General features: G+C 40.1%; 1 protein-coding gene across 1 annotated transcript in view; it reads left to right on the top strand.

Annotated features, from left to right (window-relative positions):
* Positions 1-636: 636 nt before the first annotated feature.
* Positions 637-26,820, top strand: part of LOC124118387 (polypyrimidine tract-binding protein 1-like) — a 148,428-nt gene continuing 122,244 nt past the window's right edge. Inside the window, exons 1-2 of the mRNA XM_046480480.2 lie at positions 637-728; positions 21,840-21,864. Coding sequence (XP_046336436.1) covers positions 721-728; positions 21,840-21,864 — 33 coding nt within the window. The 5' untranslated portion in view covers positions 637-720. The remainder of the gene's footprint in view (positions 729-21,839; positions 21,865-26,820) is intronic.

Below are 26,820 nucleotides of genomic sequence, written 5' to 3'. Positions count from 1 at the left end.
ACATAATTTGTGCAATCACAAAGTAATGGCTACTGCAGAACGACCGACATTTGGCAGTTTTGCAACCTGCAGTTATTGACCATATTGTGAGAAGTTTTGATTTGTTAGAAATCGTTGTTTTAATAAAATGTCAATGGATGGATTCGTATTTTAGCAAAACGTTTGTATAAATCTGAATCTACAGCAGCCAATATTGTCCTGAAACGTGTGTTCACCGATTGCTTAATTAGTCCATATTGAGGTCATATATGCTTCGATGAAAATAGATCTACACGAGTATCCTAAATAGTATTTTGGAGAGATCTTCATAAATGATGGTATTTCTGTCAGTGGCCATGGCATTTCATCTATTACAGTGAAAGTCTCGGTAATATTGTTCATGATTGTTCATGAGTTACGCGCCAGCTCACGTCTTTGTGAGTGGGCGACAAGGGTGTGACAACGACATGACTAGGTCAAGTTTCTAGGTCAGAGGTCAAGAATCAATATTGACAGCTAATGTTTACAGTTGATAAATTAACCACAATACACAGCCACATCGTAAAAAAAATATTAAACAATTTCACGACGATACCATATTGTCAAAATCCATATCGAAGTTTCTCAATGTTTTCATTTGACAGCGCCCTCTCGTGGCTCAGTTTACCGCCATTTTGAAGAGAACCCAGTGTTTGTGTGTAGAAGACCGAAGTTTGAAACGGTTATATTTGAGGAAGAGATATGGACGGGTAAGTCTAGGGCTTGACAGCTGTTTGTATACTTGAGTCCTGCTCGACCATATATAAAAAAGTCATTTATTGATTTGTATTTGTATAAAAACCGCTGTCATTTGTCGTCATTGTGTTCTTTGTTAGTGTCGCCATGCTTCGTCATCTAGCCACATGTGGATCACGGAGACCCGGTAATTCGCCGATTACACAACTGTCCTACAAATCAGAATATGTTTTCCATCACAAAGACAATAATTTGATTCAGATAGACCTCTGCCAATGTTTTCCGATGCGTGACAGAGGCGATATAGCCATTTGTGCTGCCGCTAAGCGCCACGAATCTACCAGCATGTTTCCTGGTCAACTTGTCAAAACATGGGGAACTGGTGTGTGTACTCAGTGTGTATTGACTTAGCCTAATTTGTGTACAGGCTACAAGTCGAGTTTGATCTTTCTGGTGATTGGATTTACTAATTAAACAGATATTGTGTTAGAGACCAATTCTTCGACTGGTCGGAGATTCCCTTTGATTGTAAATTCATTTTCCCCTTCAGTGGTGACGTCAGAATGCATCTTGAATGGACGGACACATCAGTTATGATATCCGCTTTCTCGCGAAGAGGTCATTTCTCACCATGCAGCTTTACCTTATTCACCTTCATATAAATAACTTCATTATGAATCACTTGCCTTTCCTTGAAGATAGAACTTAATGTTCATTGAGTTATGAAAACTAAACATTTAAAAAGAAAATTCATCATAATATTGTCTTTCTGCTATGACAATCATGAATGATTGCCAGTGTCTGGTTTGATTGTCAATATGTAGATCTACGTGTTCTGAGGACACTGTTGAGGAATTAATCTTCACAAATTTCACTTCATATTTAAGGCATTACAATTACATATATGTGGAACAGCTGTATTTTTTTGCATTTGACAAGATAGGACATGTCATCTTAAATCCTATTTTTCGGTTTGGATTTAGGTACTTTTGTATATGAAAGGTGTTTTTTTTAACATTTTTTTTGCCACTTATGCAATTACTTTTAATCTGTTAGTCTGGTGAGATCTATGAAGGCCGACTGTTAAGATAAAAAAAAATTCAAATTGTGTTGGAACTAGTACTGGTCTGAAGACTGTAATGAAAGATTTGCTACTCTCAGGCCCTGTAAGGATGCAGTGATCAAGTGTAAGATTCCAGAGAAAAAATATGTTTTACGGTTTGGAACATTCCTTTTAGCTGTAAATAATTACACAGTCAATATCAATATGCAACCAGTCAACTATTTCAGTTCAATTAAGTTTCAGTTTAGAAAAAAATGGTAAAACATTTGGCGTACAGTTTCAGAAAAAAAAGAAACCGATTATTATTGATTGATTGATTGGTTGGAACAAAACATTTGGGACTAACAATCAATGACAAAATCCCCACCATTTCTCAACCATTAGAACTTTTTTATTGTTCAACAGTATCAAGTTATGTCGACCATAGAAGAACTTGATCCATGCCAACTATAACGATTTAGAAAAAGTGTGGAATTAGCAATTCAGTATTATTTGCTGACGTGACAAAATATTAGTTGGTGTAAGTATGAGCTGACCTGGGAGAACATTTGGGCATGGTATTTCACAATACCGAATTTTTTGGTTGTTCAAGCTAGTATGTAACCAAGTAAACAGTTGTATACAATCAACCTGGGAAAGGGCCTCCCTACATAAATGTATTCCTTGCTGAGTAAAATACTAGAATACAGTATTTGACTACTGTTGGATTTGGAATATTTAAGGATATTTGGGGCATTTTAAAAATGAAAATAAAAACAAGACTTTATAATGATGTGGACGGTGCCTGAGAACCAAGACTATTTTTTTCTTTAGCCTAATAAGAACCTGCAGAGAAGTTGGAGGAGCCTTTATAATGTAGCAGTGTTGGGTATAAATTTTCAAACATGGGGCATTTTTGCTATGAATAGTGAAATCAAATACCACTGAAAACAAGTTGTGGTCAGGACACTTTGTTAGGGTTGGTCGGTTAATCAGACCCACATAATTTATTTAACCCATGAAGATCTGGGTTAGAATAGGTCTTCAGCAACCCATGCTTGTCGTAAGAGGCGACTGTCTGGATTGGGTGGTCAGGCTCGCTGACTTAGTTGATGCATGTCATCATGTCCCAATTGAGTGGATTGATGCTCATGATGTCAATCACTGGATTGTCTGGTCCAGACTTAATTATTTACAGACCGCCGTCATATAGCTGGCATATTGCTGTGTGGCGTTTAGCAACAAGTAAACATAATTTATTTATGCCGTATGTTCTAAGTATTTTGGGCCGGTGGGGTTATGTTCTAAGTATTTTGGGCCGGCGGGGTAGCCTAGTGGTTAAAGAATTCATCTGGCATGCTGAAGAACAGGGTTTGATTCCCTGCAAGGGGACAATGTGTGAAGCCCATTTCTGGTGCAGTATTTGTTTGTTTGTTTGTTGTTTTTATGCCGCACTCAGCAATATTCCAGCTATATGTCGGCGCAGTAGATCGATCCTTGACAAAGCAGATAGTCCCAAGATAGGTGACAAACCGAGGAAGGGCAACTATCATTTAACTGTCATGGCCTGGCTGATGGTGTTTCCTTCTATCTAGAATTCCCGAATTCATAGATGTTTAGTATGCTACAAGAAGAGGGGTATGCACACAATGTGGGTTGTATCTTTGTAGAACTGAACCTCTGTGACATGTTTATTTTGTTATTCATCGTTGTTATCCTTTGCTGGAAACAGCAAAATTAAATTGTATATTTGGCATGTTTGTAAATGTGTTTTTGAGTTTCACAAGAATATTCTGTAATGGTGATAAGTTATGAAAATGTTACCAGCACTTGCATGCTTTGAAGAATGGCTACAAGAGGAGATCCCATGCAGGGATAAGAAGGTTAAGAGCTGCTGAATTATATTCCAATCATGGGACCTATTGTTGTATCAGTGTGATGTGTTATTTTTGTTACTTTTTGTGTTCCCTAGTTTTTCATTGAATGAATGTAATAAGGAAGAGATTTGAGATGATGAATCTACATTACTCCGACCGACATTTGTGATAGTTGGTATTGATTGAACTAGTTATCTCTCCTGAATAATTTAGTAGCTCTGCAAAATGAGGGCATGCAAAATATGCAAGAACACTACCGTTGACTTGGCTTCCTCCACAGGTGTCATATATACTACTCGAAGGAAGTTAAGGAACACTTCATTCTTTCATGCCATGACAGATAAACTATAGAAATATGAAATAATTGGGTGTTATTCAACTTCTTTTGAAGAAGTATACATACTTGTGGTCAAGACTTGAGCAATAGTATGATTAAAACTTTGTAAATTTCTTATCAAGTTATCACCCAGTGTTATTTTGTGTTATCAAGGTCACATTTGTATGTGGTGTCTTTTTCTGCAAGTATTATCAGACATTGTTTTCAGTTGTGTGTGGAACTTTGTGGAACATTTCACCAGATTTCACATGTGTGTGGAGCTCTGTGGAAAACATGACATCAGATTTCACCCATGTAATGAACTTTGTGGAACATTTGACCTGGACAGTGGGTGCAAGTACATAATTTTATGGAAATGTGGAATATATAGAGAGTGTTTTCAGCTATGTATGACTTGTGACCTGGTTTCAGCTACTTTTGGAACTTTTCACTGTGACTTCAACAACATGTGCGACTACATCAGTGTACTGAAATGTGGAACGTACAGACAGCTGTGTGGAAATAAGACATATAAACCTGGATTGCAGTGAGGGGAACTTTGTTGAAAATATTACCCTCAGCTTCAGCAGTGTGTGGAATGGTGTGGAACTTTTCACCTTGGCTTCATATCAGCCGAGTGACTGGAAGTGTGGATCCAAGTGGAACATGTAGACATCAGTTTCAGCAATGTGTGGATTCTGTGATCAAGGGCTCGAATTTCAGATTCTTTAATGAAACTTGGTTTGTCTGCACAATAGCAGTGCTTGTGTGTTTTCCAAAATGGTATGCGTAGAAGACCAGCATGAGCTTTCTCTCCATATAAAGCTGACATGCCATGGTATGACCAAATTACTGTTCACAACTCAATCGCTCATGTTCTTCACTTATCCTGTGATATGATTGTGAGTACTTAGCTAACACAATGAAGTCAGAAAGTCAGTTTCAAATCTAAGTCTGTTACTGCTCACAACAACAGGCACCCTGAGACCACATTAATGAGATTGCTTGTTTTAGAACAGGGATTTATGGCGGTGTTCTCAGAGCCATTCTAAACCAGACCACAGCTAATTAATATTTTCAAATTAGAATTAAAAACTCCCAACTCGGGTTACACATAGGTGATTTGCATCGCATGATTATTGTTATAAATATTTTAAAGATATGAATAAGCAAATCAACAGTTTTTGATCAGAAACAACAGTAGTTATGATCATCTTAGCGCTAAGATCGCTTTGTGCAAGTGGGTCCAGAAGTGTTATTCATGTATATCACGTCACAGTTATGTATTTATTACCAAAATGTTTTGGATTGAACAGATAATAAATATGATCTTCCCCAATTTACTGAAGTCAAGTCAACCCTGTAGGTCGTGATAAACTGGTGTGTGTGTACCTGTTGATGTGGCTACCACACATAAGCTTCATACTTACATGTCAGTGGTAGAAATCTTAAGCAAGTATACTAACCTCACTTCAAATGGTTTCGAAGAAAATTATTCCTCCCTCCTCCCAACAAAGGGATCGGAGACAAATTATTTTTGGTTGGTTCCTGTTAGGGTTGGGGTCAGTGTTCCCATCCTATTCCGAGTCGTAACTTGAAAACAGTTTAATGTTTTTTTCCACAAAACTTTCCATATGCATTGCTCATCAAATTAATTGGTGCCTTTTGCTATTTGGAATTATTCTTAAATTTATTTTCTTGTGTTTCTATGGAAACAATTTCGACTTAATCTCGAACAACTCTTCGCTTTGTTTCTGAGCCATAACTTTCAAACTTATAAGAATATGTTTGCATGAAACTATACATGTGCAGTGACAACATGCTTGACTGTTGCCTTTTCATATTTAAATTTTTATTTTTTCAAATTTGTTGTGGACTAAGTCTCAAACAAGTAGCATTTTGCTTTCCCGCCAAGCTCTACAGCTAATGAATATTTCTGCATGAAACCATTATCTTTCCATGCTATAATTTGCTGTTATTGTTTTTCCAATTTACAAGGGGCGGTCGGGTAGACTAGTGGTTAAAGCGTTCGCTCATCACGCCATAGACCCGGGTTCGATTCCCGACATGGGTACAATGTGTGAAGCCCATTTCTGGTGTCACCCGCCGTGATATTGCTGAAATATTGCTAAAAGCGGCGTAAAACCATACTCACTCACTCCAATTTACAATCACATTTACAGTTACAACTTAACTAATGTATCCAAGGGAAAAAAAGATGGGGGGATTTGTTTTTTGAGTAAAAACACATTCTAGTTCTTTTTTGGATTAATTGTCAGTCATTAATAGAAACGAAAATCTAACACAGGCCATGTTTGCTGAAGCTTGTACACAAACCGTGACACATGCTTTGATTTACCAAATAGCTGGAGCACCCTGGATGCTTCGCCTAGTTGCACCAAGATGTGAAAGTGATTTGTGTCTTCTTCACAGGGAGTCACACACTGAAGGGAGGGACTGTGGGTGTGAGACATGTGCCTGATAGGTGACACTTCCCCACTACATGTCTTGGCCTTAGATCTTCTAGGCCTTTTAAGAATGAAGCCAGTCAAGGAAAAAAAAAATTAAAATAAGGTGTGGGCAGATTTAAAGCTGAAGTGTAGCAAGTGAATGGTTTTCACCTGTGATGGTGGTTGTTTTTGTGGTATTTCAGTTTTCATAACTTCTGTCATAGCCTCAAATCAAGATCTGTGTTTGTATTAAGATCAATGAGTTAATTCATGTCTTTGAAGTTCCTAAACACTCGATGGAGAACACAACAAGCATATTCTACCCACTGATAAGTGTATCCAAAGTTAGCCTAAAACATGCGTATTCATCCCCTGCCATGTGTTTTGAATGTGGGACATGACATGCGTATTCCTCCTCCCCTGCCATGACAGGTGTATTGAATGTGGGATGTAACAGCGTATTCCTCCCCTGCCATAACGGCTGTATTTAATGTGGGACGTAACATGCATATTCATCCCCTGCACTGACAGCTGTATTGAATGTGGGACATAACATGCATATTTCTCCCCTGCCATGACAGGTGTATTGAATGTGGGACGTAACATGCTTATTCCTCCCCAGCCATGACAGGTGTATTGAATGTGGGACGTAACATGCGTGTTCATCCCCTGCCCTGACAGGTGTATTGAATGTGGGACATAACATGCGTATTCTTCCCCTGCCATGACAGGTGTATTGAATGTGGGACGTAACATGCGTATTCTTCCCCTGCCATGACAGGTGTATTGAATGTGGGACGTAACATGCGTATTCTTCCCCTGCCATGACAGGTTTATTGAATGTGGGACGTAACATGCATATTCCTCCCCTGCCATGACAGGTGTATTGAATGTGGGACGTAACATGCTTATTCCTCTCCTGCCATGACAGGTGTATTGAATGTGGGACGTAACATGCGTATTCCTCCCCTGCCATGACAGGTGTATTGAATGTGGGACGTAACATGCATATTCCTCCCCTGCCATGACAGGTGTATTGAATGTGGGACGTAACATGCTTATTCCTCCCCTGCCATGACAGGTGTATTGAATGTGGGACGTAACATGCTTATTCCTCCCCTGCCATGACAGGTGTATTGAATGTGGGACGTAACATGCTTATTCCTCCCCTGCCATGACAGGTGTATTGAATGTGGGACGTAACATGCATATTCCTCCCTTGCCATGACAGGTGTATTGAATGTGGGACGTAACATGCTTATTCCTCCCCTGCCATGACAGGTGTATTGAATGTGGGACATAACATGTGTATTCCTCCCCTGCCATGACAGGTGTATTGAATGTGGGACGTAACATGCTTATTCCTCCTCTGCCATGACAGGTGTATTGAATGTGGGACGTAACATGCATATTCCTCCCCTGCCATGACATGTGTATGTCATGTTGGACGTAACATGCATATTCCTCCCCTGCCATGACAAGTGCATCTAAAGTTCGCCCTGTTCTGATAGGACATGATGACATGCATAAAAGATTGAGTCTTACCACCTGATCTTGCTAGTCGCCTCTTATGACAACATAGTTGCCTCTTACGACAATGTCGTGTTAGAACACCATGCACAGATTGCCAGCCCTGACATGTCATGGTAGAACACCATGTTGTGGTCGCTGTTCTTCCCATGTCATGGCAGAATACCATGTACAGATTGGCAGCCCTGACATGTCATGGTAGAACACCATGCACAGATTGCCAGCCCTGACGTCATGGTAGAAAACCATGCGCAGATTGTCAGCCTTGACATGTCATGGTAGAACATCATGCACAGATTGCCAGCCCTGACATGTCATGGTAGAACACCATGCACAGATTGCCAGCCCTGACATGTCATGGCAGAACACCATGCACAGATTGCCAGCCCTGACGTCATGGTAGAACACCATGCACAGATTGTCAGCCTTGACATGTCATGGTAGAACATCATGCACAGATTGACAGCCCTGACATGTCATGGTAGAACACCATGCACAGATTGCCAGCCCTGACATGTCATGGCAGAACACCATGCACATATTGTCAGCCCTGACATGTCATGGTAGAACACCATGTTGTGGTTGCTGTTCTTCCCATGTCATGGTAGAACACCATGCACAGATTGCCAGCCCTGACATGTCATGGTAGAACACCATGCACAGATTGCCAGCACCATCATGTCATGGTAGAACACCATGCACAGATTGCCAGCCCTGACATGTCATGGCAGAACACCATGCACAGATTGCCAGCCCTGACATGTCATGGTAGAACACCATGCACAGATTGTCAGCCTTGACATGTCATGGCAGAACACCATGCACATATTGTCAGCCCTGACATGTCATGGTAGAACACCATGCACAGATTGCCAGCCCTGACATGTCATGGCAGAACACCATGCACAGATTGCCAGCCCTGACATGTCATGGTAGAACACCATGCACAGATTGTCAGCCTTGACATGTCATGGTAGAACACCATGCACAGACTGCCAGCCTTAACATGTTGTGTGATTGCTGTACCCGATATGTCAGGCATGTTTCCAGGAGACCAGATTGGAACATATCATGCTCTGTGAAGAAGTGTACTAAGAAACACGAAAGAAGGTTCAGCTGAGAAAGGGGGAAGTGAATATAAAATATATTTCCCTATCAACAGGGAGCATTGATGTAAAGGCGCCTCAGTCGTCAGGGATAGGTTTAGGAATGAACAAATTCATTGTTGACAGGGCCCCATGGACAAATCAGATATTTGTCATGGCACCATTTGTATTTCTTTGGATCGCCAGATATGAATATTATGCATATCAATGAACGACTTCATTGTGGAGCACCTGACTTGGATTAACAAAGATTCCTCTGTTCTGTTCCTGGCCAGCAATCCTGCACTTACATTGCTGAAGGTAGTTGTTCCCTGCAGTGGGCTTTGTCGATAGAAAATATTCGTAATCTGAAGACTTGCTCAGCTCATCAAAGATTGGAGTTGTCATGGAGTATTGATCCAGAACATTACACTACATACGGAGAGGTACTATTTCAAATAAAGATGTATCGACTACTTACTCTATTGTCTGGTGGTATGAAAGGGGTTAGAAGCGACTACTTACGTTGTTGCTTCTATCAATTAGTCAATCTTTGATGATGGAATATGGTTCCTTAGCTGGGTGGTTGGGGAGCCCACCAACCCACGCACTCCTGTCCCCAATAAAATTTTTTTTTGTTCAGTTAGCATAACAGATAACCTGCCGCTGCTTCTTATTATTTCCCCAGATCACAAACAGATCTATTTTAGCCAGTGATAATTACAATAAATCGGGAAAAGAAAATGTGAAAGAAATTTTAATGATCCAAATGATGTCTCTATTACTAGCAGATAGGAATGTTTATGACTTCTTTCATACTATATCAATCAATCAATCTAACAATGTCCATACATGTATGTAGCTCAGTGCACACCATCACTCCGCCTACTTGGCCATGTTTCCCATTTGGGTGTTGATTTGCTTGTCAGATTAATGTTTTTATATTCGTCGCCGTCATACAACTGATCCTAAATGGATTGTTAGTGCAATAAAATATGACCTTATCTTAAGAAATTGTCACATTAAAAGCGAGGATCATATATTGAATGGAAAATTCTTATTTTCTGTTGTTTGCCAGTATGTTTATTATTTGATCAAATGTTGAGAAAATAAAGCTGTTTTCTGTGTGGGAACTTCATTTCCCTTTCATTGCTGAGGCCATGGCTTCTACACATAAATATGAAAAGTCAAGGCCAGAGAAGAGCCAGTCAAGATAAGATGGCAGTGTACTTCAGTGGGGATTTCAGGGTAGATTTCAAGCAACCTATGCTACCATTTTGTTCAGTGTTATTTCAAACATAAAAGTGCTCCCCAAGAGTTTGATAAAATGTGTCTTTTGCCCATATTGGGCCGGAATGCAATGGTATGGTCTGGAATGAACACTGGATTGTCAAACTTTGTGTGATGGAGAAGAATGTCCTATCAGAAGGGAGGTTGGGTAGCCTAGTGGTTAAAGTTTTTGCTGATCACTCTGAAAACCCGGGTTCGACTCCCCACATGGGTACAGTGTGTGAAGCCAATTTTTTTGTGTCCCCCACCGTGATATTGCTGGAATATTGCTGAAAGCAATAAAACAATACTCACTCCAGAGTAGAAGTCATCTCCAGCAACATACAAGGGGCTCCTTAGTGAGTCAGCTGATGGAGATGTGACTAAGTTAATTGTGTCATAAACTGATACTAATGGTCGTGCTCACAATGTCAGCCACTGGTTTGTTTGGCCTAGACTCAGTAACAAGCTCAGTGCCTTCCAAAAAGTCAGTTGAACTTCTGTCACGGCCTAGCTTGTTTACAGGCTTTGGGGATAAGGCTGGAAAATTCTAACTGCAGTATCAGAGAGCAAGTAAACTTCATGAATGATTCAATGTGCAATACAGGTGTATCTTTATGAACTAATCATAAAGACAAGTGACCCTTTTGACAAAACAGTTTTTAGATGTTTCATGGATCGTCTAAATACCAAACTCATTAACCTATTGCATTGAAATGCCTTTGGGATTTAGAATATGAATTTTAATGTCGGAATGCTAAGATCTGTTATAAGACCGTAGACATTATTTACCCAAGACTACTGTTAGAGTATATGAGATGTCTGAGATTATCGCAAGAGCATTTGAGATATCTTTATATATTTTGGCTGACCTCTTTGATGGGATTTATGATGGGTTGAGTTATAAAATCCACCATAAACAGACAAGTAGGTATTTTGATGTCATGAATCAGAATCAGTGAAAGGTCAAATCATGTTGGCTCCACCAACAGCTTTGTCCCAAACGTGGCAGTATGAAGTGAATTAATTGTTCATAAGACATCTATTGGTCGGACCCATAGCAATCAGTGTTCCTTGTTTCTATGTATAGCCCACCTATTACATCACTGCTTGATGTGAAACATGCAGCTTAGTACCAGAAAACGGACTGTTGGGATGTCATTAATGAAGCTGCAGAACCAAGCCATTCAAGGAGTTGCTTCCGGAGAGTTTTTGTCTTGGTAAGTGAACTCCCACTGTCTGACCTTGAGGATGTGGCAGGGACAGGAAGGCCGGCTGGCTGGGTGGTAGTGCGACACGCCCTCTCCTGTAGCATTGACAAACAGTGACATGATTCAGAGATGACGGACAGCACATACATTTCTGAAGAAAATTTTAAGTAGATGAAATCGAAGATGTATGTCAATTTTGACAGCGATAGAAACTTAGTTTTAGACCACTAGTCCTTATAATGATAACATATATATAAAAACCCTTGAAAGAGCATATTTCTACTTGTCCTTAGGTTACTTATTGAGCAGGTGGGCAAGGACTATAGGACCAGTGCCAATTTCTAAAGCTGTTGTATGCCTTGTGGGGGAAACACGTTTCTGTGTGTGCGACAGGATCGTCTGCTCTTGGGTTTGAAGACTATGTTTGGGAAACACGTTTCTGTGTGTGCGACAGGATAGTCTGCTCTTGGGTTTGAAGACTATGTTGGGGAAACACGTTTCTGTGTGTGCGACAGGATTGTCTGCTCTTTGGTTTGAAGACTATGTTGGGGAAACACGTTTCTGTGTGTGCGGCAGGATTGTCTGCTCTTGGGTTTGAAGACTATGTTTGGGAAACACGTTTCTGTGTGTGCGACAGGATTGTCTGCTCTTGGGTTTGAAGACTATGTTGGGGAAACACGTTTCTGTGTGTGCGGCAGTATTGTCTGCTCTTGGGTTTGAAGACTATGTTGGGGAAACACGTTTCTGTGTGTGCGGCAGGATCGTCTGCTCTTGGGTTTGAAGACTATGTTGGGGAAACACGTTTCTGTGTGTGCGACAGGATTGTCTGCTCTTGGGTTTGAAGACTGTTGGGGAAACACGTTTCTGTGTGTGCGACAGGATTGTCTGCTCTTGGGTTTGAAGACTATGTTTGGGAAACACGTTTCTGTGTGTGCGACAGGATTGTCTGCTCTTGGGTGTGAAGACTGTTGGGGAAACACGTTTCTGTGTGTGCGACAGGATTGTCTGCTCTTGGGTTTGAAGACTATGTTTGGGAAACACGTTTCTGTGTGTGCGACAGGATTGTCTGCTCTTGGGTTTGAAGACTATGTTTGGGAAACACGTTTCTGTGTGTGCGACAGGATTGTCTGCTCTTGGGTTTGAAGACTATGTTTGGGAAACACGTTTCTGTGTGTGCGGCAGTATTGTCTGCTCTTGGGTTTGAAGACTATGTTGGGGAAACACGTTTCTGTGTGTGCGACAGGATTGTCTGCTCTTGGGTTTGAAGACTGTTGGGGAAACACGTTTCTGTGTGTGCGACAGGATTGTCTGCTCTTGGGTTTGAAGACTATGTTTGGGAAACACGTTTCTGTGTGTGCGACAGGATTGTCTGCTCTTGGGTGTGAAGACTGTTGGGGAAACACGTTTCTGTGTGTGCGACAGGATTGTCTGCTCTTGGGTTTGAAGACTATGTTTGGGAAACACGTTTCTGTGTGTGCGACAGGATTGTCTGCTCTTGGGTTTGAAGACTATGTTTGGGAAACACGTTTCTGTGTGTGCGGCAGGATTGTCTGCTCTTGGGTTTGAAGACTATGTTTGGGAAACACGTTTCTGTGTGTGCGACAGGATTGTCTGCTCTTGGGTTTGAAGACTATGTTTGGGAAACACGTTTCTGTGTGTGCGACAGGATTGTCTGCTCTTTGGTTTGAAGACTATGTTTGGGAAACACGTTTCTGTGTGTGCGACAGGATTGTCTGCTCTTGGGTTTGAAGACTATGTTTGGGAAACACGTTTCTGTGTGTGCGACAGGATTGTCTGCTCTTGGGTTTGAAGACTATGTTTGGGAAACACGTTTCTGTGTGTGCGACAGGATTGTCTGCTCTTGGGTTTGAAGACTGTTTGGGAAACACGTTTCTGTGTGTGCGGCAGGATTGTCTGCTCTTTGGTTTGAAGACTATGTTTGGGAAACACGTTTCTGTGTGTGCGACAGGATTGTCTGCTCTTGGGTTTGAAGACTATGTTTGGGAAACACGTTTCTGTGTGTGCGACAGGATTGTCTGCTCTTGGGTTTGAAGACTGTGTTTGGGAAACACGTTTCTGTGTGTGCGACAGGATTGTCTGCACTTGGGTTTGAAGACTATGTTGGGGAAACACGTTTCTGTGTGTGCGGCAGGATCGTCTTCTCTTGGGTTTGAAGACTATGTTGGGGATCCTTGGCTTGCCAGCACCCGCTTGTGTAACTTTGTACTTTCTTACAGTGATATGCTGGCCTCAGCTGTAATTCCCTTCAAATTTGCATACATGAATCATGAGGACAGGATAAAGCTATTGGTATCTTCAGTCACTAAAAAAAAACTATGTGACTGTTCGTTTAGTCAACTCAACAATAGATGGCTCCCATGCACTGCACACCACAGAACTACCATATATGAACGTAGATCAGCCGAATTTTGAAGTCCAGAAAAAAGATTCTGTAGAAAGGGGTTGGCCTATGTAAAGGTTACACTTTCATCAAACTCTTTTCCTGTTGGTAAAAAACACTGCATTGTATCGCTTCAGGTGAATGAACAATGCTATAATAAACTTTGTCAATGAAAATGTGAAATTTGCGATTAAACGTCACCATTTTGATTGTATTTCTTGTTATGCTTCGCATTGTTTTATATGTAGGGATTAAGATTACCGTGTGTATTGTCTCGTAAACTAAGCTGGAAATAGCAACCAGCTGTACACACATTTTCTCCCAATCTACCGGTGATTGTGTTAAAATATACCCTATAATATCATGGAAAAGAATTTGATGCAATGATCAGAAAAAATAGTATCTCAGACTACTGTTTTACTATGAAAAATATATTCTTATATGTTATTTTAATTGCTACGATATATCTTCAAAATAAGGAGAACAATAACCAAGGTTAAGCGATAACACTTTTGTGATTTGTCTGATACTTTCTTTGCATGGAACAATTTGATAAATCACTGTTGACGTTTCGCACGATCTCGCTATTTCCATCGCAGAAACAATTGGTTGACATATGATAGTCAAACTACACGTATGACTTTTAATGAGTCAAAGTATGGCAGTTACGATATATGTAAGTAGCCATTCTCTGTCAACCAAGGTTCGTTTCACGACGTCAATAGCGGTAATATAACCGTGGTTGCTGTGAATAGTGAGTTGGTGCTAGGTGATATGGTGAAAGGGAATAACTCTTTCAACCAGCTCTGTTTCCCAATTCCCTAAGACGTTTGTGAAGGAATTAATGATTAAGTTGCTAGTTTGATATTAATTTGCATGTACTTCTAGAAGCCATTGGACAAGTGTTTCACATTTCAAACACAACATTTGATTCCAGGAGGAGTTTATGCAAGCATTTGGGAAGTTGCAGTTGACTAATTTTAATGTGTTTTGATATGTGGTTGTTGAGAAAAATGGAATCTGTCGAAACAATCTTTGTCCATGTGGAAGTAGAAACATATACACTGGTTCTAATCAGGCAGAAAGCTCGTCCATCCGTTGATTACATGTCACACAAGGTGTAGCATTAAGTTATAATCGTGATTTCACAAGTAAATATCCGATGTCAATCAGTGGTCGAAATCCTTCATGCATGAAAGTCTAGGCGTGAGTAAATTTTGTTTTACGCCCTATCAGCTTTCTTCCAGTCTTCCGTGGCTTTGGCTGAAAGATTGCTGATGCCACGTAAAGCGATATTTACACCCCCCTAAACTGTCATGCCTAATTTCGACCTCCTACTGTCATAAGATAGCCGTCCTTGTCAGACCCTGTTAGTTTCAAACACTGGCCGTGTTGGTTGAAGTTGTGTAGTTGTGATATTGTGATATGTTTCATCCGAGGCCTTGCTGCTGATCAATGAAACCATTATATACCCAGTGATTCGCACACAGGACGTATTGTTCCAGAGTTTGGCTAATGAATTAAAACAATTGTACCATTTGATAAATAAAGTATGTAGCATAAGTATATGTCAACATTAAATATCTAAAGCCTGAAACATGATGTAGAAATAGATTCCCCATTATCTAGATTGGTTTTAGCTAGAAGGCTGGTGCTTAGTTTTGTCTGTGATACTGTTGTAAATTACCAAATATTTTTACAGGGATTGTTTGAGCCTTATTCCTCCATGTGTTTTGCAAGTTTGTTCTTGCTACAGTGAGGTTGATATATATATATATATTACACATGGCTGTGTGTATACAACAAAGAATAGATCCACGGCCAGGGGTTGCTCAATCTATGTATTCTCAAGCACAAACCCTTCTCTACTGAAGCAATTATGCACCGGTTTAACACACCCTTTGAAATATAAATTGAAAGGTAAACAAGACAACATTAGGAAGCCATCAGTGATGTTGAAAAATGACAGAATTTGTAAATAGGTTATCATTCACTTACAGACTGTATAATGTATGATGCTCTCCTAATTGAAGTCAGCATGGGCTGAGTGGGCTTGTGTGGAATACTTGATGGGGAAATGCATGCTGTCATTACAGTCACAAGCTTTGGTGAGAGCCATCATTTAAAAAATTATTTGTGATCCTATTTTAAGAAAGAGATTTCCATTCGGTCCCCCACCCTTCTGAAATTCAGGTCATGCCGCTTGTCATGTTAATTTGGGGTGGGTTAGGAGAGGGTTGGAATGTGAGATGAAAGGAACTATTGTCCTATTTTGTAATCCATATACATGTATATATGTAAATAATTTCCATAACTATTTCCGATGGCGTGACAATACCTGGCAGTTGGTAAGTTTGACACAATGGCTTCTTTTGGCATTGTATCTGCTGACCCATGACAGAAAAAGGGGAGATAATCCATCCAAATTGGGATATTGTGTGTTAAGGTACGAACATGCCTATTCAATGGACTGGGCTCAGAGATCGCTTTCGTGATTTGCTAAACAGATTCAGTGTTCCAATCTGCTAAGTTTCTACAGTGTGCATGGGGCAGAGGGATTATATTCTTTCCTCTGTGTTCTGATCATGAGAACGGAGGGGTTAGGTTCATGGGAAGCTTTTGCTACTGTTACACCCATGTCTTTCTGCACTTAGACATTGTTTCAGGGCCATTGTTAGGCTACATTCTCAGATCAGCCTCAGACTTGGGAATTTACATTGGTAGTTTTTTATGTCAGGAAAACTATCATGGAAAGCTTCACAAGGTAAGGTTGTCTGTGAAAGTGTCTTACCCGAGTATTCACGGACTCAGAATGTATAGTTAGGGCAGTTATGGAAGCTGTATGATGGGCAGTCTCCTTCTTTAAACACAGTCATTGAGAAAGTTAAACCAATCTAACTGCCAAGCAGGGGACAGACAGACTGCAGGGTGAGATGTCTCAGGCCATCTGATGTTATTACCATGGCAACTGACAATCATATCGGTTTCCTGATTAAAATACTCTCGTGACATCCACATGCATCCTGGAGTGTTATATTCTTGAATAATATTTTCCAATGTTTAATAAAATCAGTATATATCTAATCTATGTAACCTTGTATAAACATTGTTCTAGATATTGTGATAGATTTTGCTAAAGAATTAATAGAAACCCTCCATGACAGAGTAATGTCTGCATAGAATATGCACAATGGTATGTATGTTTTTTTCTATTACATTTAACCTGGGAAAAAAAACAATAAATATTTTTCAGTAGTTAATGATTTAAGCTTTGAAAAATATTTTTTGTACGTACTTCTCAAAGAAGTTAGAGATCACCTGCTTCTATCATAAAACAATAGTTCATCTGTCATGGCATGAAAGCAAGTTTGGTTTTACGCCGCTTTTAGAAATATTCAAGCAATATCTCGGGCTTCACACAGGGTACCCATGTGGGAAATCGAACCTGGGTCTTTAGTGTGACAAGCGAACGCTTTAACCACTAGGCTACACCACCGTCCCTGGCCTGACAGTAACTATAGTAATTATGAAAAGAATCGGGAGCTCTTTAACTTCTTTCGAGTTGTATATCTTAAGCATGAACTAATTGTCAGTATGATTATGATTGTTTGGTAACCTCACAAACCAGCCTTGGCTGTTACATCATGCCCCGTGAAGATCCGGGGAAGAATAGGTCTTCAGCAACCCATGCTTGCTGCAACAGGTGACTAGGCTTGTCGTAAGAGGCGACTAATGGATTTGGGTGGTCAGGCTCGCTGACTTGGTTGATGCATGTCATTGTATCCCAATTGCATGGATCAACACTCATGATGTCAATCAGTGGAATGACTGGTAACGCGATTATTTATAGACCGCTGTCATATAGCGAGAATATTGATGAGTGCAGCGTTAAACTAACTAACAAACAAACAAACAACACATAATAACCAGTGAGACTGAACACTGTATACCAATATAGGGATCGTGCACAACTTGCCTGGGCTGTATAAACAGATGGCCGTACGACATATTCCTCACATGAATGTCGATCACACTGTATTTATAAATAGAGTGCAAGGTGTTGAAGCTAGCTGTATTGAAAGTAAAATGTAATGAGTCACAGTTGACTACGGTATATGGGGATGCACCGATCAGGTTACTGTTAAGACGGATTTCATTGATCGTACGGCATGTAGGCACACGACAGCACTGTTACCAGGTAGGTGATTGTCATTCTAAGTGTGTCCAAGTCAGTTCCCGACACTTCCTTGGTGGACCTCGAAATCAAGATCTGTCATCGTAGGAAAATCTTCATCTATCATTCTATGTATGTTAGCTTTCAATGTATCATGATGTATTGCATTGTAGTGTTAGTGTGAATCATCTGTAGGAGTTTCTTGTACAGGCAGTGATGTTTGATGACATGCATGTTTACTGTGTAGCATCTTGATCGAGGCTGGATTGGCAGCATTGTAGATAATCATGAAATGTTATCGGTTTGTTAATCTTATTCCACCTATGCAAAAGTCAATTTTGTTTTGTAAAGCTAATTAGTTCGTTATAAAGGTAGAGTCTATTTATTTCACACAACAAATATTTTTCCCCTGTTCAAAAACCATGCTCAGCGTTACACAGCATATTCAGATATTGTAGACAAAGTAGAATACACAGTAGAAATTACATGGGAATTATTGTACATTTGACCATTTCTCAAATGACACTGTGGTTGTTAAATTACATGGAATTGTTGTACATTTGACCATTTCTCAAATGACACTGTGGTTGTTAAATTACATGGGAGTTGTTGTACATTTGACTTCTCAAATGACACTGTGGTTGTTAAATTACAGGGGAATTATTGTACATTTGACCATTTCCCAAATGACACTGTGGTTGTTAAATTACATGGGAATTATTGTACATTTGACCATTTCCCAAATGACATTGTGGTTGTTAAATTACATGGGAGTTATTGTACATTTGACCATTTCTCAAATGACACTGGTTGTTACGTCAATACAGTCATGATCAAGGGTGTGGGTGATCTACCATGCCACACCACACTTGTGTCCCTTGCCTTAATACCAGGATCTGACCCTTGATGATCGGTGGTATAATAGGTCTTCAGCAACCCATGCTTGTCGTAAGAGGCGACTTACAGGATCGGGTGGTCAGGCTTGCTGACTTGGTTGATGCATGTCATCGATCCCAATTGTGTGGATTGATGCTCATGATGTCAATCACTGGATTGTCTGGTGCAGACTCGATTATTTACAGACCGCCGTCATATAGCTGGAATATTGCTGAGTGCGGCGTTAAACAACAAACAAACAAAATGATACCAGAATCCGCTGGTTTGACTCCCAGGTTCAACCCAGTTACGATACTTGGTGTGTCAGCATCAGACCTATCCCTTGGTGTCTGTACAACAGGTACAGCTTCACTTGAGGTGGTCCTCCCACATTCATGAGTGTCTGTTGGATGGTGCTGGTTTTCAAACATTCACCAAGGTTATATACACTTCAGAATATTTTGTGAAAAATCCAGAAAAAATTCTGTGTCATGTATTTTAGAAGAACTAAAACATCATGAACATTATGAAATGAAATACTGTGATTCTGTTTCTTTGTCAAAGGCCTTAGGAAATACTAAACTGTTTGTGGGTGTCTTTGCACAAATATTTTATGACAGCGCATTGCATGGGATTGTCTGGTCTTGATATCAACAGCTTGTTTTCTTCCAGCAATATTAACACTTGGTACTAGGTAGCCATTATTCTCTGCTCTGGTATCATCTACGACCCTGTTGTGTCTTCGCAGTGGGCTCGACATACAATTATGTTTCCATTACATGTGCTTCCGTTCATGACTCGCCACACTTGATCTGGTCATAAAAAAAATATTCAAAAAATTTGTACCCTGACTGGGCATTTCTGTTCAGGCCTTGAAACACAATTACATGTATGTCCTTTTGCTCTATCATTAATTTCTATGTTCACTAGTGCTCACAGACGTTCTGGGATGTTGTCATGTGGCTAGAAGCCCAGGATCGTGGCCATGTCCACGAGCCATGACAGACCTACTTGATCCTGGTTCAGGTCATGTGGGGGCGGTCGGGTAGCCTAGTGGTTAAAGCGTTTGCTCGTCACGCCAAGAACCCAGGTTCGATTCCCGACATGAGTACAATGTGTGAAGCTCATTTCTGGTGTCCCCGCTGTGAAATTGCTGGAATATTGCTAAAAGCGGCGTAAAACCATACTCACTCACTCATTCACTTGAGGTCATGTGGCTAGAATCATAGGATCATGGCCATGTTCACAAGCCATGACAGACCTGCTTGATCCTGGTTGAGGTCATGGCTAGAATCATAGGATCATTGCCATGTTCACAAGCCATGACAGACCTGCTTGATCGTGGTTGAGGTCATGGCTAGAATCATAGGATCATGGCCATGTTCACAAGCCATGACAGACCTGCTTGATCGTGGTTGGGGTCATGTGGCTAGAATCATAGGATCATTGCCATGTTCACAAGCCATGACAGACCTGCTTGATCGTTGTTGAGGTCATGTGGCTAGAATCATAGGATCATGGCCATGTTCACAAGCCATGACAGACCTACTTGATCGTGGTTGGGGTCATGTGGCTAGAATCATAGGATCATGGCCATGTTCACAAGCCATGACAGACCTGCTTGATCGTGGTTGAGGTCATGTGGCTAGAATCATAGGATCATGGCCATGTTCACAAGCCATGACAGACCTGCTTGATCCTGGTTGAGGTCATGTGGCTAGAATCATAGGATCATGGCCATGTTCACAAGCCATGACAGACCTGCTTAATCCTGGTTGAGGTCATGTGGCTAGAATCATAGGATCATGGCCATGTTCACAAGCCATGACAGACCTGCTTGATCGTGGTTGGGGTCATGGCTAGAATCATAGGATCATGGCCATGTTCACAAGCCATGACAGACCTGCTTGATCCTGGTTGTGGTCAGGTGAAAGCACAGCCTGGTATGCTAGTATGACCTGCTTCTTCTGTTGACTCTGTTCCTGGGAATCTGACCACTATGCAACAACTTGCTGTACTTGTCTCCTTCAGTGTATACCCTGCTACTGCGGTCAACTGCTTCCATGTTCAAACTGTCTTCAAATACGTTTGTGGCAACATTGACATATCAAATTCCTCACATATATATGTGTCTTTGTTATTTAACATTAGTGATACCTACCATTCCCACTAAAACATTTCTAAATAAACATGGATTTGTCTGGGATTCGTAACCAAGTGCCCTTGGCATGGAGATTGGGAAAAAATTAGTATTTTATGCAAATAATTTAAAAAGAAGTGTATATTAATTATCACTAAGTATTTTAACTTCAATACAACAATGTCGCCTTTTTATTGGTCTTGTTTTGGTCATCTTGCTGAAAACCCTGTGTTGTATATTGTGTCTCCTGCTGTGCTATTGCTGGAATATTGCTAAAAGCAGCTTAAGACCATACTATATTAACATGAATTTGGTAATTTATTTATTTCAATTGGGGAATGTTTGCTGCCATTTGCTGTAGACTTAAGGCCAAATATCTGCCTCTGAACAAGTGTAGATAAAAGTACATGGTGACTTAACTGAATCTGCAATATTCATCCCCGACAAAGTTCGAATGTAGGTATCGTTACTCAAACATTGTCAGGTTTCTTAGATGAAAGTAGAAATAATCCATATATGAATTATTAATGAAATGTTTGCAATGGCTAACTGAAACCCAACTGTTACAAGAATCTGTTACATTCAATGATGACGTGAAGAGTTTCGTGTTATGATAAGTCGCCAGACTGTTACTGTTCTCATGTTTGGGATTAAAAGTTGCCACAAGCCTGATTTGAAACTGTTTCTTGACTTTGTCTTGCATCTCTCCCGACCTTGACCTTATCTGACCTTCACCTCTTCTCCTCTTTTTCAGGGACTATCTAGCATCTGGCACTAAGGTATGTACCTAACCGTCTTGCATCAACTTTTCCCAACCTTGTTTACACCCTACTCATTTTCAGATTGTTTTCATACTTCATCTTCCATCCATTATCTTGTTGCTGAAGCCTTTCATTCTCGCTCTGAAATTATTAATAAACTAATAAGACATTCATTAAAAAAACTCACTGGTGTGTGAAAAAAAGAGAATGGCTATGTTTATGAATTAATCTTGTCAGACTTATAATTTTAACACATATTGTCAGCCAAAAGATTTGTTTGAGATATGGTTGATAAAACCATGAATGTTGTCAATTGTAATGTTCCATGGCTTAACATTGTGCACGTAGGACTGCATTATTGTATGATGTATGGAGTTGAATGAGATCTAGGACAATGGTTTGTGTGTGGTATGTCCTGTGATCTGAACACATGACAGCTCACAAACATGTTTCCAGGGGTAGATTTAACAACATATATGTGTGAAGCCAGCAGGGCTTGCTCCTTCTAAAAGTCACTGGCCCTTCTCCAAACTAACTCGTGGAGGCCACAAAGTGGCCAAACATAAGGTCACATAGTCACCTAGCAGGGCTCCAAAACATTTATAACTCCTCACCCCTAAAACATTTTTTCCTGCACTCTGAGATTAAATCTTGGCTTCCATTTGCCTCATTCTGCGGATATTTATGAGCAAGTAATGATGTTGTTTACAACATTACAAAATGGTGGCCAATTGTCATTCTTCCACGATAATCCAACTGAAAAAATTGAACACAGCACAGAGAAGGGGTGAAATTTTGACTTGTGGGTCAGGCCATCTGAATTACATTACAGCAAGCTCTTCATGATTTAACTGGTCATGGACCAACGGGCCAGCAGTTAAATCGCCCCTGTGTTTCCTCATGGACACAGGTCCCCCCCCCCTGAGTGCGGACAATACAGAAGTAAACATATCCTATGTATCCTGTTATCTGTTATCTATGTCTGGGTTGAAGCAAGCCAAAGTACCAGTTCACTCTTCTATTGGGGCAGTTTGGGGGGACAAAACCCTTTCCGTAACCATAAGAAGCCACTGAGCTCAACTTGTCATGTGGTGTTATTTTCTATAGATTTTAGTGTTAATATGTGCAGGGTTCTAAACTACTAAACGACTGCTAGTCTGAGATTAGTTCAGAAGACATGTGAATGACCAATTTATCATTAGGTTGATGGCAAACTGTAGCGATCTTTAGCAAATATGTTTTATCAACTACTGAAAATGAATGCTACCTGAATGGTTTGTTCAGTGTTATTACAAACATAAAAGGGCTCCCAAAGAGTTTGATAAAATGTGGCTTTTCACGATATTGTGCAAGAATGCAGTGGTGTGGTCTGGAATGAAAACTGGATTCTTGTCAAAATTTGTATGATGGAGAAAAATGTCCTATCAGAGGGGGAGGTAGGGTAGCCTAGTGGGTAAAGCACTCGCTCATTCGGCCGAAGACCTGGGTTCGATTCCCCACATGGGTACAATGTGTAAAGTCCATTTCTGGTGTCCATGGCAGTGACATTGCTGGAATATTGCTAAAAGCGGGGTAAAACAATACTCACTCACTCACTCACTTCTATCAGAACTTGGTGGAAACAGGAATTTATATTTGATTCTCCTGATAACAGAATCCTAGCAAATGTTTGATTTACAATGAAGATCTATGTCATAATATTCTACAGTAGTAGTAAATCCATGGAAATCCAAACTGTTCCTGGCTTATGTAGGGAGAAACCGTACTTGACATCGTGACTTTTGTCATCAAGGAAGCCTTTTTATCAAGTAGCACTTCCAAAAATCAATAGAAAGGTTGACAGCTGTGAAAAAATGTAAGATGATATTTGTGATGTGGATGAATACGACAGTAAACAGTGTCACATATGATGCACCTGCCTCCTGTTCCAGCCCATCTTTGTGTGACAGGTCACATTACACAGACCACTGTAGGATCCCCATGCAGAAACACCAAACTTAAATACTTGTCCCAAGTTTACACAATGTTCTGTCTGTCTGTAATCATCAGTAGTAGGGGCTGATAAGTAACTGTTGATTTCTGGCAACCAGTGGACTCATCTCTTCCACATCTGAACCATCTTCCACTCATTTCCACAATGCAAAGCTGTGGAAATGTTCATTGTTATCTCCCCTTGTCTGTGTGCAACGCAAATTTTATAATGGTACCATTGTTTGTATTGAGAAGTGTTCTTGCAGAAACAAATTATTTAGCCTGTCAATATTGGCTTTTTGATTGATTATTTGATGAATTTCTGCTGCATTATTTGTAGCGAACTTACAAAATTTAAACAATATTTGTAATCAAGCAAGCATTTCAGATATAATAACTTTTATATTTGCAAAAAGACTTTCAATAGTTGAAGACGTCAAAATCGGTTCCAGGTCGTTACACAGAAACAGCTGCTTCTTGTGCTTATCTACCCCAGTCAATAAATGACATTAATGTGCATATTTATAATGCATGAAATCCACACCCTGAAGCTCAATGCTCAAAGCGCTTTATTATTATAATCAATGGAGTAGTGTGCACTTGATTTTCATTCTCTGCTCCCTGGGGAGTATACAACCCGAAATGCCTGTGAGGCACTAGTAGCTTAACAGTCACATTACCATCTCCTCCTGCCTGAAACAAACAAATGTTTACCTTCACCCTCAATATATTTGTAGTACACACGACCTGTGAAGATCCAGGTAGAGAATAGGTCTTCAGCAACCCATGCTTGCCATAACTGGTGACTATACTTGACATAAGAGGCAACTAACGGGATCAGGTGGTCAGGCTCACTGACTTGGTTGATGTATGTCATCTTGTCCTAATTGTGTAGACCGTTGCTCATGATATCCATCACTGGATTGTCTGGTCAAGACTCAATTATTTACAGACCGATGTCATATAGCTGGAATATTGCTGAGTGCGGTGTTGAACAACAAACAAATGTAATATACAGGGTAAGACACCATGATTTGAATACAATAGTCCACAGCTCATTTCTTACTCTGGCTTTGGCTTAAACATTAATCCTTCCTTATAGTCAGACTAGTAACTTGAGACTAGCAATTTTGGACTAGTAAGTATGTCTAACTATGTGGTACAGTAAGATAAGGTATTGAGAAGATTTCAAGGATGGTTATTGCAATACATAGCCGTGTGATTGCGCACCAAGTGCAGGGGAAGATTGCAGCAGAAGATGACACACTGTGTTATGTGTTCAGATGAGTAATAAACACCCCGTAATGATTAACACGCTGTGGAGGAGCTTCATGCTCACCAACAGGAAATGCCACGTCCACACAACATGGTGATCATTTGGGTATCGGTCTAATTTGCTATTAAAGAAAAGAAATTGAAATGTTGATTATTATTTTTACACTTTACACGTTCAAGCTTTTGATATTTTTGCCATGCATGTTGATGTATTTTAATACGGACATTATTCATGCTTTATTCCACTTCCATCTATTATCTGCGGAGTGCTCCGCCAGCCACGCCCTTTATTAAATTCCGCTTGATTGGACAAATCATTATCAAAGGCGGGCAGTCTTTCAACCCATTGAACAACTGTCTTTGTTTGTGTTAAGATGGAGCACAGATAAAAGGTAATTATTTCAGCATATCTTGGTAATATCTGCAGTCAGCAATAAACCCACTGCTCCCCAGCCTTGTAAATCAATTTAGAGTATGTTTTTCTGATACAGGCTTTGTTTGTTCTGGTATGTGATCAATATGCCTGCTTTTTGATTATGCCTCTAGAGTAGGATTATCTATCAATGTGCAAGGTAATCGGCAAACATCTAGAGACGTGGGGTGGGGCAATGATAGTGGGAACATACAGTGAGGGAATGTTATGTAGAATAGGTCTTCAGCATCCCATGCTTGCCGTAAAAGGCAACTATACTTGTCGTAAGAGGTGACTAACGGGATCGGGTGGTCATGCTCGCTGACTTGGTTGATACATGTCATTGATCCCAATTGCGTGGATCGATGCTCATGATGTCAATCACTGGACTGTCTGGTCCAGACTCGGTTATTTACAGCTGTCATATAGCTGGAATATTGCTGAGTGCGTTGTGAAACAACAAACAAACAAACGTTAACCCAGCAGTGTCACAGGTTTATCAATCATATGCTGGTTTGGGTTAGCGATGCAATAAATCAATCCGATATACTTGGTGTCACGATCAGATATAGTCACCTAACAGGAACTACTCTAATAATAAGCTCTGTACATCGATGTGCTGATTACTTGCTCAAAAACTGTTGGATAACTTTCCATAACGATTAGATAGTGGTTCTGGTTTGGGTAACAAGTATGTTAACATATCATTTGGCACTAAAGCATGGGGCGCTTCACTCATGCGTTTTCTAAAGTTACTTCAGTGAATAACAATATGTCTTAAACTTTGATTATTTTACGAATGAGATGGTTAAAGAGATTGTAACTTTGAGTGTTTTGTTTAGTAAAAATATTTTGATTAAAGAAAGTAACTATAACAAAATCTTGCTTTTTACCATTTTTATTCCTAGTATATAATATTTATGATATGAAGAAGCTAATAATGTCTATTTATCACAATGGTCTGTAATCATCGTAGATATGGTCTGGGTGGTTCAAAGCATGGGTTGTCAGCTTGAGTTATGATCCATACTGAGTCAGCGGACTCATTCCTGCCGAATCAAAAATATATTTATGTATGTGTAATTTGAGATAAGTTGAGTGTCAATTTGTGATCATAGTATCACTAAGGATACTCCATTAAATCACTTTATCCTATGATTTATCAAGTTTGTGGAATTGAAATTGGCAGGATTTGATGTATTTTAGTATAAGAAAACGGTGATCTCATGCAGGCAAGCAGTTAGGTTTCTTTCAGTGTAAATATTGAAGCTGTCAGGTTATATAATTGACAGCAAGACGTTTGTTAGCTGGTAGTT

This window comes from Haliotis rufescens, unplaced genomic scaffold (genome assembly GCF_023055435.1).
Source record: "Haliotis rufescens isolate VD_foot unplaced genomic scaffold, xgHalRufe1.0.p SCAF_2, whole genome shotgun sequence".
Lineage (NCBI taxonomy): Eukaryota > Metazoa > Mollusca > Gastropoda > Lepetellida > Haliotidae > Haliotis > Haliotis rufescens.
Note: the sequence above shows the minus strand (reverse complement) of the source record. Positions and strands in the feature narration are given on the sequence as shown.